Raw genomic sequence first — 15,018 nt, forward strand, 5'->3', positions numbered from 1 at the left:
TGTTGTTCCAAACCTGTAAAGGTTTCTTTCTTATTTTGAACATCATAGAAGTTATTTTGAAGAATGCTGGTAATCAAATATTAATAATCAAATAATAGTAATAATCAAATTTTACCTAAATTTGTTACTTCAGACTTATGTGCCTCTAGAAGCTTGCATTCTGCAAGTGAACATCGCTTGATTGTGCCATCCCAAAGAAGCACAAAGTCACTTCTATGGACTTTTAAATTAAATGTTCCCTTCTGGTGGAATGAACTTCCCAACTCAATCGGAGCAGCTGAGTCCTTAGCCATCTTCAAGAATCGGCTTAAAACCCATCTCTTCCATCTTTATTTGACCCTCTAACTTCAGCACTCACTATTCTATTTCTATTCTTTAAAAAAAATCTAACTACCTTTCTAATCTTTTTGTATTCTATTTTCTTTTAATTAATTATGCAATTGTATGTCTGTGTGTATGTGTAAAGAGTGTAACTAGCTTGCTCTATTCTTTTTTTTATTCTATCTATCTGTTTTCTTTTTATTTATTATATTATTTAGAATCGCATGCTAGGTGTACTGTGTTAACCTAACTGAGACTTGTTTTAGGACTTATATATCATTGCTCTTTTTGCTGTTTTTGATTGCTTCCACTGTCCTCATCTGTAAGTCGATTTGGATAAAAGCGTCTGCTAAATGAGTAAATGTAAATAGTTGATGGCCCCCATTGACTTCCATGGTATATATTTCCTTGCTGTAGAAGTCAATGGGGACCAACAACTATTTAATTCTTCATAATTCTTCATAATTTCTTATTTTGTGTTCAGCACAAGAAAGAAACGCACAGTAAAGGTTTAAAACGACATGAGGGTAAATGAGAGTAAATGTTGACACAATTTGCGTGAACTATTCCTTTAAATCCTGATATGCAAAATTGTATTAATTACTAAAACTATTATTTGTATATATCCAACATTACACATACACAACTTTTGTCGATTTACGTCATTGTCAAATGTAAAATGCTCTAATCTTCTAAATGTGGACTATATGATGCATTTAGGTATTAAAAACATTAACATTATGAATGAAGCTGCTTTGAAACTATTGTATGTGTATTGTGGAAAGCTCTATACAAATAAAGTTATTTCCGGAAGAGTTATCCCAGTGATCTAGGTTAGTAACACTAGGGCAGTAGTTTCAGCAGGCACTGGACTGGCACTGAACTGAAAGCAGCAGTGCTGCACTGATCTAACACCATCAGATCATTGATGCTGTACTGAGAGCCTATCATCCTGATGCGTGACTCTTCACTCTCCTACCCACGGCAGAAGCAGCACCAAAAACATCACAGAACCAACACACGCACACAGTCTTTCTCTTTCTATCTCTGAGGCACTGGAAAAATCCCGACCTACATTTAACATGCCTCTCTGAGCTGCTTTACCGCAGTGCGCTGAGTTTACAACAAAGACAATTCAATGACAGGGCCAACTAATTAAAGGGGTCATATGATGCGATTTTAATTTTTTCCTATCTCTTTGGAGTGTTACAGGCTCTTGATGCATGAAGAAGATCTGTAACGTTGCAAAGACTAAAGTCTCAAATCCAAAGAGATACTCTTTATCAAAGTTAAGACTCTGCCACGCCCCCCTAAAATGGCTCATTCAAACACGCCCCCACATGTCTACGTCACTATGTGGATATATTTGCAGAATGTCGCCCAAATGTTCACGCAAAGAAAGAAGGCATGGTTTCAGTAACCGCAGTTAGTGTTGAAGCAGCCATGTCAGGGAGATGCTGTGTGTATCTAGGTGAAAGCAAAAGCACTTTATTTGGCCTTACGAAAGTAGATGCATTTAGGAATCTAAATCAAGAGGACTTACAACAGAACAGCATCACATTTTATGGACGACCGTTTTGTGAACCTAGGAGAAGAGGTAATTTTGACTTTGCTACGACAATCTGGTGCTTCTGAATCAGCTACTGTAAGTATGTTTTGTTATTAGTTTAAGTATTTGCTATTGAATGTTCCAATGCAGAGTTTTGCACGTCGCGAGTGAGTGTGTGTGTGTGTGTGTGTGTGTGTGTGTGTGAGAGAGAGAGAGAGAGAGAGAGAGAGAGAGAGAGAGAGAGAGAGAGAGAGCTTGGACTGACGGTAAAACTAAATACATTATTAACTGTCGGGATGAAGCTCCCGATTATGAAAATACTTTGTTAAAGTACTTAACTATTTTTTAGGAGTATCTGAACTTTACTTGAGTTTTTATATTCCAGGCAACTTTTACTCCGAATGTAATTGAGTTTTGTGTGTGTTTATGTGCACTTTCATTTATTTTAATGTTACCTTCTCATATAACATAAAACAAAGCAAAGAACAAGTGTCTTATCATTCATTATATAACATAGCATTATATATCATTAGTTGTCCACATCCAACAAAGTTGATCTGCTGTGGTACAAGTCCTTGTGCAGACTGAAAGAATGCCATCTTCTCCTGTTCCGTTGCTGTCTCCTTTTTGTAGTTTTAAATAATGATTTGGTATTTATTTATAATTCCTCTCTGACGAACCGCTTCTTCGGCTTTTGTCGTGATACCGTGGTCACACCAGCAACACCAGTGAGTAGTGCAGACTACCGTTTGCATGTGTACTGCATGTCGACCCAGACAATGACACAGAAGTATAAATGAAAACTAACGCTTAGCCTACGACGTAGGTCCGACTAGGGCTGTCGCGATAACCGCAATATTGTAATATTGACAAGCAAACTGCAGAGAAAAGACAGCAACCGCAGAAACCGCAGCAAACACAGCAACCACAGTGTTCAGTTTTTTTTCTTCTTCTTGTTTTTTCAATATGTCACTGTGCATGCTTTCAATGTTAAATAAATTAATGATACAATATGGTTACGACTGTAATTTTCTCGCGAGTCATTGTAGCTTTACAGTGCTTGTTTGTTTTGAATAGGCCGGCTGAAATGATGGGAGACACTCGATCTCGTCCCAAAACCTAATGTCACGTCGCCAGTTTGAGAACATTTTGGCTTTCAACCCAATCAAAAGGGCAAACCAGCGAATATAGATGAGCCGATATGCAAAATTTGCTGCAAAAAGGTTCCTGTGACGTGGCAATACATCTAATTTGATGTCATCAGGACATTCTAAAACGCTTAACGTGAAAAACGCTTAACGTGGTTTAATGTACTAATACAGTGATATTAACAGACCAAACTCACTAAACATCATATAAATAAAGTATACTACCTACAAAAAAATCAGATGATCACTGAATATGAATTCAACGCGTTTAATAACACGTTAAGCCTTTTCTTCCCATAGAAAACCATCATAAGACGTGTTATTAAATGACTTGCACTCATATTCAGGGATCATCTGTTTTTTTTTTTTTTTGTACATCGTATTCTTTATTAGTATAATGTTTAGTGAGTTTGTTCTTTACAAATCACTGTCTTAGTACATTAAGCGTTTTGTTATAACGGTTTTATGGGAGGAAAAGGCTTAACGTGTTATTACAGTTGCATTCATATTCAGCGCTCATCTGATTTTTTTTTATAGTTAGTATACTTTATTAGTATGATTTTTAGTGAGTTTGGTCTGTTAATATCACTGTCTTAGTACATTAAGCCATGTTAAGCGTTTTTCACGATAAGCGTCCAGGACAGCTGCCCCCTCACGCATCAGGTCGCAGAGCAACATCAAAAAGAACAGCTGAGACCGGCCGACAGTTAGGAGTAGATGAAGGCTTTGCGAAATCTGTAAAATACATCCGTGAAAGTAACAGGCATACCTGCTGAAGTCACAGACAACTCTGCGTCAGTGCCCATACCCATACAGCTAACGAGCTCACATGCTATATGCTTGAGGAGTGCATCGACTCCAACGCGAATCCACTGTCCTGGTGGGCCAATGGTGGCGCGATAATCAGTCTAGATTTACATTTACATTTATTCATTTAGCAGACGCTTTTATCCAAAGCGACTTACAGATGAGGACAGTGGAAGCAATCAAAAACAACAAAAAGAGCAATGATATATAAGTGCTATAACAAGTCTCGGTTAGGTTAACACAGTATACCTAGCATGGGATTTTAAATAATATAATATAAAGAAAACAGATAGAATAAAAAAAGAATAGAGCAAGCTAGTGTTAGAGGTCTTTACACATACACACAGACATACAATTGCATAATTAATGAAAAGAAAATAGAATACAAAAAGTTTAGAAAGGTAGTTAGATTTTTTTTTAAGAATAGAAATAGAATAGTGAGTGTTCAAGTTTGAGGGACAAATAAAGATGGAAGAGATGGGTTTTAAGCCGATTCTTAAAGATGGCTAAGGACTCAGCTGCTCTGATTGAGTTGGGAAGTTCATTCCACCAGGAGGGAACATTTAATTTAAAAGTCTGTAAAAGTGACTTTGTGCTTCTTTGTGATGGCACATTCAAGCGACGTTCACTTGCAGAATGCAAGCTTCTAGAGGGCACATAAGTCTGAAGTAACAAATTTAGGTAAATGGGTGCAGAGCCAGTGGTAGTTTTTTAGGCAAACATCAATGCCTTGAATTTTATGTGAGCAGCTATTGGAAGCCAGTGCAAATTGATAAACAGAGGTGTGACATGTATTCTTTTTGGATCATTAAAAATTAACCTCGCTGCCGTGTTCTGAATTAATTGTAAAGGTTTGATAGAATTGGCTGGAAGACCTGCCAAGAGGGCATTGCAATAGTCCAGCTTGGACAGAACAAGAGCTTGAACAAGGAGTTGTGCAGCATGTTCCGAAAGAAAGGGCATGATTTTCTTGATGTTGAATAAAGTAAATCTGCAGGATAGGACAGTTTAAGCAATGTGGTCTGAGAAAGTCAGCTGATCATCAATCATAACTCCAAGGGTTCTAGCTGTTTTTGAAGGAGTTATGGTTGATGTGCCTAAATTGATTGTGAAATTGTGATGAAACAATGGGTTTGCTGGAATCACAAGCAGTTTTGTCTCGGCAAGGTTGAGTTGAAGGTGATGGTCCATCATCCAGGAAGAAATGTCTAATAGACAAGCTGAGATGCGAATAGCTACATATAGATATAGTACAGTATAGATTTCTGCTGCTGTCCAAAGTCAAACGCAAATAGGTGTAATACATGTTAGAATTATTGGAAAATGCATGTTCTTGTTGCTGTTTGGCATTTAACAAACAAAAATGTTTTAAAAACGTGTCTCTCTGTCAGTTAAAAAAACAACAATATATGCTACATAACTCAACGATAGAGCTTTGTATGCAGCAAAATCAGGATAAATTAGGTATGTAAAAAAAAAAAAAAAAACGACGGTAATACCGCATATTGCGCTATTGAGCCACCCATAATACCTGCAGGGGAAATTTCTTAACCGCAACAGCCCTAGGTCCAATGCAGAAGTATAAATCAGCCTTAATGCATCAGCTTGAAGCTTAAAATAAAGATAACAATTTTCTTTATGGTTTTGGGCAGCTTCGATCACATACTTTTCCTGCAGGCGCTCATTCTGTTTTCTCCAATATGTGTAGAAGCATTTTGTCCATAGAAATGTGTTATTCAGTGCTGTAATTTGATGTGACCGGCTGCAGTTGTACGTGCACTGTGGGCAGACCCAACTAATTGATAATGAGAATTGTTGTTGATGATTTTCATTATCGATAATTATCAATTTTTATCAATTAGTTGTTGCATCCCTAATATAATTTTGCTGGTTTGCAAATGTTTTGAGGCATTGAGAAGAACAGAATTGGTATTGTACGAACAAGTCAAGAGAACTACATAAATCTACTTTTGTCTAGTGTCTTGCACATATACTTTACTACAAATGTAATTCAAATTAATTACTGGACCAAGCATGTGCACAGTTTTTTCTATCCTTAAAAATATTGGTTAACAACAAGCTCTGTAAATTTTGATTGATTATTAATTAACTGATTATTAACTATTAAAAGGTATTTAATGCAAAGGTGCAAATGCAATGAAAATACATTGATATAGCATACTGATGTAAGAGTTTGCACATGAATAAGAACAGAGACAAAAAAAATATACTGATTTGGATCGGTCAACTTTTTTTGGTGGGTAAATTCTAGTCTCCACTTTTCAATTTTTCTTAGCTTAACAATTGTGCCAAACATTAACATTTGATATTGGAAAATGGGATTGTTTTAAATGTTTCATAAATATCTGCAAAGCTGACTGCATCCACAGTTGGACAGAAGCATAACCTCAGAAATAAAAAGCATTTTGGAACCTGTATTATTTATTGATTTATTTAGTCATTTATTATTTAGTGATTCACTTGCACTATACAAAAGCACTGCATAATATGACTCTTAATGGAGCAGTACAATCAGAAAAGAATGGAGGGTGATTTTAAAAGCCATTATTAAAAGCAGTAGCATCCACAGAAGTGCAGAAAATGCCTCACCTCACACAGGAGCAGTAGAGATCCTGCAGGCCTATAGAGTGGGTAATGGCCAGGCACTCCAGTATAGATCTCTGAACTCCATCAACGGGCTGCAGAAAAGGAGAAGGGACTGACTCTTGATATTCACACCTCATCTCAAACATTTTAGTGGATCGATAGCCTGAAGCCTGCCATAAGCTAATATACAGTATAGAGTTCAGTGAAATCATACTTAAATCATACTTAAACTGAAGAACTTGACAATTTACTAAATTTCTTTAGAAGTTGCTACCTACCAGTAAATTATGGAGAAATGCCTTTTTATGGGTAATTATAAAATATGCATGATATAAGGGGAAAATTAAAGCCACTGTGCTCTTTGTATGGTGAAATTGTATGGTCAATCACAGAAATGCCAATGTGAACACTACAGGAAAACAGTATCTTGACATCTACACTCTTAAAAATAAAGGTGCTTAAAAGGTTCTTCACAGCGATGCCATAGAAGAACCATTTTTGGTTCCACAAAGAAGCATTCAGTCAAAGAGTAAAGGGAGTAAATGCATTCCTCTTTCATCTCTGTGTAGGATGAAATCACTGGCTGAAAGGACACAAACGAGCCTGGTCTTAAAGCATTCTTGAAATGTGGGAGTGAGAATGGAGACTCCGAAGCACAAACAAAACTGCTCTTCACGAATTGTGAGAAGGCTGTCAAACACTGTGCTTCTTGACTTGTGCTGCCTCCCACTTCTACTTTTGTACCAGAGAGCTTGCTGTGTAAACATGATGTGAGTCTGCTGCAGCACTTCTATTATAATATGAAAAAATACGGCTGAGGAAAGAGATGTTACACCCATATCAGACAACTTAAAAGAGAGGAATCCTCGTCTGAAGCCACAACACAGTGATAAGGCCATTTTGGCTGACAAATTAAATGCTCTACAAAAGCTGAACCAATGCCCAGACTTTACTCGCTCACAAATACAAATCACATAATGTGTCCCTAAAGGCTAATAAACGACAAGATGATAGTACTATTGGCGCTACCTGACAACAAAGACTATTTACACTCCTCACCTTTAATAGACTGAATGTGTGTGCCGTGAGCCCAATTTTCTCTCTTACCTTGGGGAAAAAGCGGCAATAGTCCCGAGTCAGAACCATTTCGGCCACGTCTTTCAGCCCCTCCAGGCCGAGCATGTCTGCTGCTAACACAACCTGACTGAAATCAAAGACAAACACACATACGTCTTGACATTCCTGCCAAATCTGACTAAAACCATTGCATTTTTTTTTGCATTTAACACACTGGAAGAAAGCAAATGTCACTACAGAGGGTGCGTACCTAACATTTGTTCCTGGTGGGAAGTCTACGATGGCACCGTACATGAAATGAAGCAGAATTTCCATTTCATCTGGACCCAGACTGATAAAAAAAAAAAAAAAAAAAAAAAAAAAACAGATCATGACATTTTACAAGCACTAAATAAATTAATTAATTAATTAATTTAAAAAAAAAATTATTAATAATTATGTTTTTTTGTTGTTGTTGTTTTTTCAAAATGTGCTCATGGTTTAAAGCAAAAAAAAAAAAAAAAAATCCTGAGCCTGAACTGTTTTTCCAGGGGCGGGGCATGGCGGGGCAGCACATGCAACGCAATGACTGTGACTACGTTTACATGCAGCCAATAACCCGTTCATAACCGGGATATTAGCAATAACCCGGTCGCGCACGGCCATGTAAACACCGGCAAAAACCTGGATATGCTCATATCCCGTTTTTTTAAAACCGGGATATTATACCAGGGGTACCCCTTTTCTAACCCGAATATTTGGTCTTGTAAACACGTTTCGGCATATCCCCATCAAAATGTGTGTTCTGCGCATGTTCTATTCGCAAGGAATCTTGGTCTTTTGAGTCTTTGGATACAGGAAGAAGAATCGGAAATGACGCATATTGCGTCTTACGTCCAGACGCTAACCGTGCGTCGCCGTTTACATCGGGATATTGGCGACTGATTACACATTCCATGTATACAGGAGTAACTCTCTCTGCTCACGCATGTAAACGGGTTATCCCGAATGTTTCAGAAACCCGAATAGTGACCTTAACCCGACCATAACCCGAATTTTAACAGCTTGTAAACGTAGTCTGTGAAAACTTTAATATTTGAAAGGATACTATGGCAAAGTTATTGCTTTCTTTATTCAAACTGATTTTCTTTTTCAGGAATATATGGTTGACCTGCAGAATGAAAGCTACATCATACATTTGGAAAATTATGATCGTAATCACCACTTATCAATGCAAGGGCTGTGACAATACACTTATTTTACTAGATGAGACAAAATACAGATACTTGGTGCACTAGAATGTGACAATATTTTTACTATTTTTAAGAAATTTTCAAATGACAAAATATTTGTCTTTTAATTACAAAAAGTAAAACAATGCGGTTTTATTTTTTTCTATATTTTAACTAATCTAGGGCTGTAACTAATGATTATTTTGTTAATCAAGTAATCTACTGATTATTTTGACAACTGAATAATCTGATATATTACAAGTAGGCCTATGTCTATTTATATATAAACTAACGATGAGGCAATAATAATTTGCTCAAATAAACTATTTTGCTTGAGCGTGATAAAACTATGTTTAAATCCATTAAAGGGGGGGTACAATGGTGTTTCGTGTATTCAGAGTTGTTCACAGTGTTATAAGGAAAACCCGTCAATTTAGCTCAAAGGGAATCATTTGCGCTGGATATTAATACCCAAACTATAGTGAAAACACTATTAATTAGCACAGTTACAAGATCGGCAGTTTAAGACATTAACTTGTAAGCACAAAACACAAGATACTTCTCTTTTCAATATGAATAAGGCTTTATTAGATAAATCTAAGATATATAAACTAATCTAACACATAAGCACACGCACTCACACATTCACACAAGTTGCAAGAAGATCGAAAGTTAGGGGGAAGAATGAGTTTAAGAGAATGAAAATGTGAAGTCCCAAATTTACAGCAATACGTGAAATTACATAGACATGAACAGCCATCAATTGCTTAATTAACCATCGCATTGAGTTCGTCAATGAGGTTAAAATTATATTAGATACACCAGTATAGATTTGAGTCTGGAGGGTACTTGCGTTGCCTGTGTAAAGGGGTTCCCTTTGTTGTTGTTGAAAAGGGGGTTTCCCGAGGTTGCTGATTGGCTGGAAGTTCAGTAGTCATTGAAGTGACGTCTTGGGAAGCCCGTGTTTGGGTGTCGTCTGAGGATGCGGAGTTATGTGGGCTGGTTGAAGTTGAACGGGCACTCGAGGTCAGACTCGGAGACACGGCGTTAAAAAATTTAACTCAAAAACTCTCGAGCACGAAACTCTCAAAGGGAAAAGAAAAGAAAAGAAACTAAAAGAACAGAAGTAAAGTTTGACGAGACTAGGTGGTGTTTCTTCTCATCGTGGCTAAGTAGCAGCAGGCGTGCAGGCAGAAGCATGCTGGAACCGCACTCAAAGAACGCTAACAGTGATGACTAAAAGCATGACTAAAAGTAAAGCGCAAAGCAAAAAAACTAAAAGTAGAATTTGATGGCGTCTTGAGTATTTAAATTGGCCTTTTGGCCACACCTCAAATGTAGTCTTGACCAATTAAATATTGTCTTTGTCTTTGTCTCTGGGTATCATAAATCATATGTTATCTTATCAAGCATGTGGTCCGAATTTTCCCACTCTTGCAAGGTAAAATTTTGGACATGATCCTATAACAAGAATATGATACATTTGATAAATAACTGATGGTCAGGAAAGTCTCAAGCAAGCAGATTGAAACACAAACATACAAAACATGAATCCTTAAGCTATCTCATAGTTATTAAAAAACATACACAATAAGTGATTATAAACTTGATAGTCAAATGTGTGGGTTACATATAAATTAATTTGGATTTAAGCAATGGACTGATATTCATTTATAAGTCCTTTTGAGTTAATTAAAAGACATTTCTTGTGCCATTCTCTGACATAAAGATACTCTGTAGGGACCAGAGGTTGAAAGGACCCCTTAGGAATTTCAGTCTGGTTCTGCTAGGTGGGGGGGGTGTCAATCCAAGGATTTTGTTTATTACGCTCATGGGTTTACATGTGATGGCCGGTGTTGCATCTCGATCACTTGCCCCAAATTTGACAATCTCTTCTCCGAATTGAAATTGTCATTAATTATTCTCATGGTGCTAATTAGAAGCTGTTCTGTGAAAGAGTTGGTTTCTTGGTTATCTTGCTTCTGACTTGTGGCACTAGGAATGATTTACAACTTCCTTTTTGCAGGAATTTGGCTCGTGTTTCAACCACAGTCCTGATCGACTCTTTAATATGTCTGGTTCGGGTCTGATACGCTACAATGTTAAAGAGATGGATTCTCATGCTAAACATGGCCAAAGTTAAAAAAAAATAATAATTTAGAAGAACGACAAATCTTACTTCCGGGTTGGTACAAGTTTCGGCTGTTTTTTTTCGATCGTGGATCTAATGACATAGACGAGAACGGAAGTCCTTATATGAGCATTTCTCCAGGAACAGTGCACCTGTGCACACACTTTGACGAGAGGAGAATGAGACCGTGCACATCAACGCGCTTAAAAATCCAGGAGCTCGGCTCTTTCCAGAAAGAATCACAAAGCTGTAATTTTCTTTTAGAAATATAATAAAACTAAAGACTTTTTGGATATATGAAGGATGCAGTACTACTCTATGGGTACTAAGATTAACATGAGATTAGGTGAAACTGTGTATGTTATGTACACTTAAAATTTTAATATTTGGGCACATGCAGAAACCTTTACTTTGAAATTGTGATGTACAATACATGGCATATTTAGACATAGGTTGACGTATTCTCCTGTCTTGCCAAAGGTTTTTAATGATTTATGTTACAAATCTAGTGACATACACTGTTTTTGAAGATGAAGGTTTTTTTTTAATACAATTCAGAATTATAGCACATGCAGTGGAAGAGTTTAGCCCCTTTCATACATACAGTCTTCACTGGTAAGTTACCATTAATAGATCATGTGTGAACAGGACCTTTTCAAAAATCCCAGTAAATATGTTCTGGCAATAATATCATTTTTATGGAAATGACATGATTACTCTGAGCTCTTTACAAAGCTTTGCTGCTTTATAATTGGCTTTTCAATGTAAATATGCGCTAGATGGACATCTTCGACCATTGCGCCTCGCAGCTTTTTGTCGTGCGTCTTCATTCATGCGACTCTGCAATTGGATAATAATATGTGAAAGTTGTGATATTTGCCAAGTATGGTTACCAATACTCGGAATTGGTGCTCTGCATTTAACCCATCCAAGTGCACACACACAGCAGTGAGAAGTGAGCACACCAATGAACACACACCCGGAGCAGTGGGCAGCTATATATCCATCTCCCAGGGAGCAACTGGGGGTTCAGTGCCTTGCTCAAGGGCACTTCAACCATGGGTATTGAGTGTGACATATTTAGTTTGGCAAAGCCTGGCAAAACCAAGGTTCAATCTTTGAGGATTTCTGGCCACCACATACACTTGTAGACCAGCCAGAATCAGAGATCAGAACAAGCTCTTCTGAAGATTTGATGAGGAGGACTATGATGTACTATCAACATGAACAAAATAAAAAGACAATGACTTTTTCCTGACATTGTGTCAGAGCTCAGGAAATCAACTACTAGTATTATGTTCTCCTGTTCTGTTACAGTAAATGCTTTTAGTAGAAAATCTCATACATGGACTAAAATCCACAAACGTCTCATTTTTACACACATCATGGATTGAACTGCTTGGCATGAAACACTACACGAAGTATCCTGGTTTTCCCAGACACAGACTGAGCTATGAATAATTGATAGCTGGTAGGCTGGAAGATCCTCATCAGGTAGAACTCGTGCTGAACGTTGGAACAAGTGAAATCACACACATCACCTCTTAAGTTGAGAGGTGGGTATGGTGTTAGCGCAGTGGATAAGACACACGTCTGTGGTGTGGGAGACCCGGGTTCGAATCCACTGTGAGACACTTAATCCCTAGTTGCTCCAGAGGCATGCGACCTCTGACATATATAGCAATTGTAAGTCGCTTTGGATAAAAGCGTCAGCTAAATGAATAAATGTAAATGTAACTGTAAATGTTTTGTGAATAGAAATGGTTATCAACTGTTGTAAAAGTGCCCTGCAGTTTAAAGTATCAAAAAAATATTTTATAGGTGCCCTGAACCTCAAGCGTTCCTAGTAAAAGTAACTGGTAAAAGAAGAATTGACTAGAGCAATATATAGTTTTTGTTAAATACCAGTTCTTGTACACATACTTTACCTTCTAAGCAAGACAGAGTATTTGATCTTTCTATTTATACCATAATGTAGTCATTTATCCCATTTTGATGGGTGTCCTGCATGACCTACCCCTGCAGAGTGATACACTGACACAAACTCTCCATCCAGCTGCCACACAACATCGCTCGGAAATACTCGGAGCGTGCACACAGAATGGCCCTGTGGGAAAGCAGAAACACACATACACACAGACAACATCAGCTTCCCATCACTCACAAATCACACCACATTATCCTGGCTCCATATTTGTAAAGCAGCCCTGGAAGATGTACGTGCATGTGTGTATTTGTGTGTATTTTTCTGCTATGCTTGAGCATGCAGAAAAAAGGTCAAGAAAATAAAGACCAGGAGATGTAAAGGTTTATTTCAGTATTATTTTAGAAAAGGTTGATGACTGTGGCTCTATCTCAAAACTTAGAGAGATGATTAAGTAGGTTTTAAAATTGTTCTGAAGATAAAGAAACGTTCTATTTTATATTTCTGTGGACTTCATATGGGATTGAAAAACTTTTACTGTATACCATTTTCAAATATGATTAAGTTGTCATTTTGTTCAAATATATTTTTATCATGACAAGAATAGTTTAGCATGGTATGGAAATGACAACAGTAATGTATCTGGTCTTGGTGAAATTAATATGGGTTTTCGATCAAGCATTTCATGCCTTTAATGAAGACTTTTTCTTCATTATGACATCAGGAGAGTTCTGTCACCCTAATTAATTATAGTCATTTAGCAGACTTACACATGAGGATATATACACCCTTTATATTTAAACGTTTTAAACTTAAGAGGTGTTTTAAAGTAATTTCAATGTGTATGCAAGTAGAAATTACATTTTTTATTTACTTTTTAAAGATCAAATGTGCATTTTTGGTACTCTTCATGAAGTAGTCTTCAACTTTTCATAAAAACTGTTCTGATCTCACCAGTTTGAGGCAACAGGCTTGTATTATCAAACTACATTTCCCACCATCCTCTACAGCAGCACAAGAATGATCAAATGCATGTATACTGTAATGCATTTACACACTTAATGCACATCCTTCACTCTTTATTTGTTGAACCAAATCCTATTTACGATTTCTGACGCCCTATGTAGGCACTTGACTGAAGGCAGCATTAGATACAGCTGGCGACACTTCCTTTGCTCTTATGTCCCACATCTTCTCCCTTCCAGTCCTCCTTTATCTATTTCTAAGCCAACAGCCCTATTATTCTAGCTGTCATAAACATTCACTATAAATAGACTTTTTTTCCTCTAATGTGTCACTTGCTCCTGGTCTCCTCTCAGAACAAACTGCAGCTCTTACAGTGATGACTGAGAGAGGCTCAAAATAGCACTTACAAAAAACTGTCTACATTTTTTAGCCTTGGCCAATTTTGTCCTGAATTGATGAAATGGACCGTGGCAGCGATGGATCTATTTCAAGAGGAAGCATCTCCAATTGTCATCCATTTCGTTCATTTGTCAGACAGCCCACAGATGTGCACTCTTTCCCAGCTTGATATCCATTCCAGTGTAATGATAAAACAAAATGCCTCTTTTCACACAAATGGGCAGAACTGCTATTGTGGGTTCTATTTACTGGTTACATTAGGGTAGTTTAGAAGCCTGAAAGTGTCTCACTCAAAAAACGGACCTGACCAATAGTAATCAAACTGTATAATTTATGATTTATGCATTGACCTACAAAATTCAGCAGCTGTCAATGGCTGTTTTTAAAAGTCATTTAAACAAAAATTTTATTTTAAGGTTATCATTTAATTATTACTTAAAAGAGTCATTTGAAATTATTTGTACATGGTCCATTTAATACTCATAAGCTAGCTATTCGTGATGTTCCAACGAGCACATCAGCACAAACCAACCCCAAACTGTCCCGACTAATTATTTAACACAAAATTATGCTTATGTACCTGCTTTATAATGAATTGCAGCTGATTCTATGGCATTTCATTCTGAATGTGTGTGTGTCTGTAGGAGGATAGAAGACGATCCTCATCTCCTGGGAGATGCATGGACAGATGAGCGAGTGTTGATGAGACGGGGATTAGCAGTGCTGTTTCCGTTTGTGTATCCTGCAGTGAGACTGACAGATCTGCAGCAGCCACCTCAAGCCTGTCATACTGATCAGGACTGCAGACGTCTTTCTCCATCCATACAACCCAAACCCGTCCCGCAGAGATGCTGCTTCCGGCTGCTGCTGATGAGGGA

The 15,018-nt window shown here is 37.4% G+C and overlaps 1 protein-coding gene across 2 annotated transcripts in view; it reads right to left on the minus strand.

Moving 5' to 3' along the window:
* Positions 1-15,018, minus strand: part of btbd8 (BTB domain containing 8) — a 33,548-nt gene that overhangs the window by 12,737 nt on the left and 5,793 nt on the right. For both annotated transcript variants that reach the window (XM_026263496.1, XM_026263487.1), the window contains exons 6-9: positions 12,869-12,958; positions 7,760-7,840; positions 7,540-7,636; positions 6,436-6,524 (exon numbers count right to left, since the gene is read on the minus strand). In XM_026263496.1, the coding sequence (XP_026119281.1) occupies positions 6,436-6,524; positions 7,540-7,636; positions 7,760-7,840; positions 12,869-12,958 (357 nt within the window). The remainder of the gene's footprint in view (positions 1-6,435; positions 6,525-7,539; positions 7,637-7,759; positions 7,841-12,868; positions 12,959-15,018) is intronic.

This window comes from Carassius auratus, chromosome 6, assembly GCF_003368295.1.
Source record: "Carassius auratus strain Wakin chromosome 6, ASM336829v1, whole genome shotgun sequence".
NCBI lineage: Eukaryota > Metazoa > Chordata > Actinopteri > Cypriniformes > Cyprinidae > Carassius > Carassius auratus.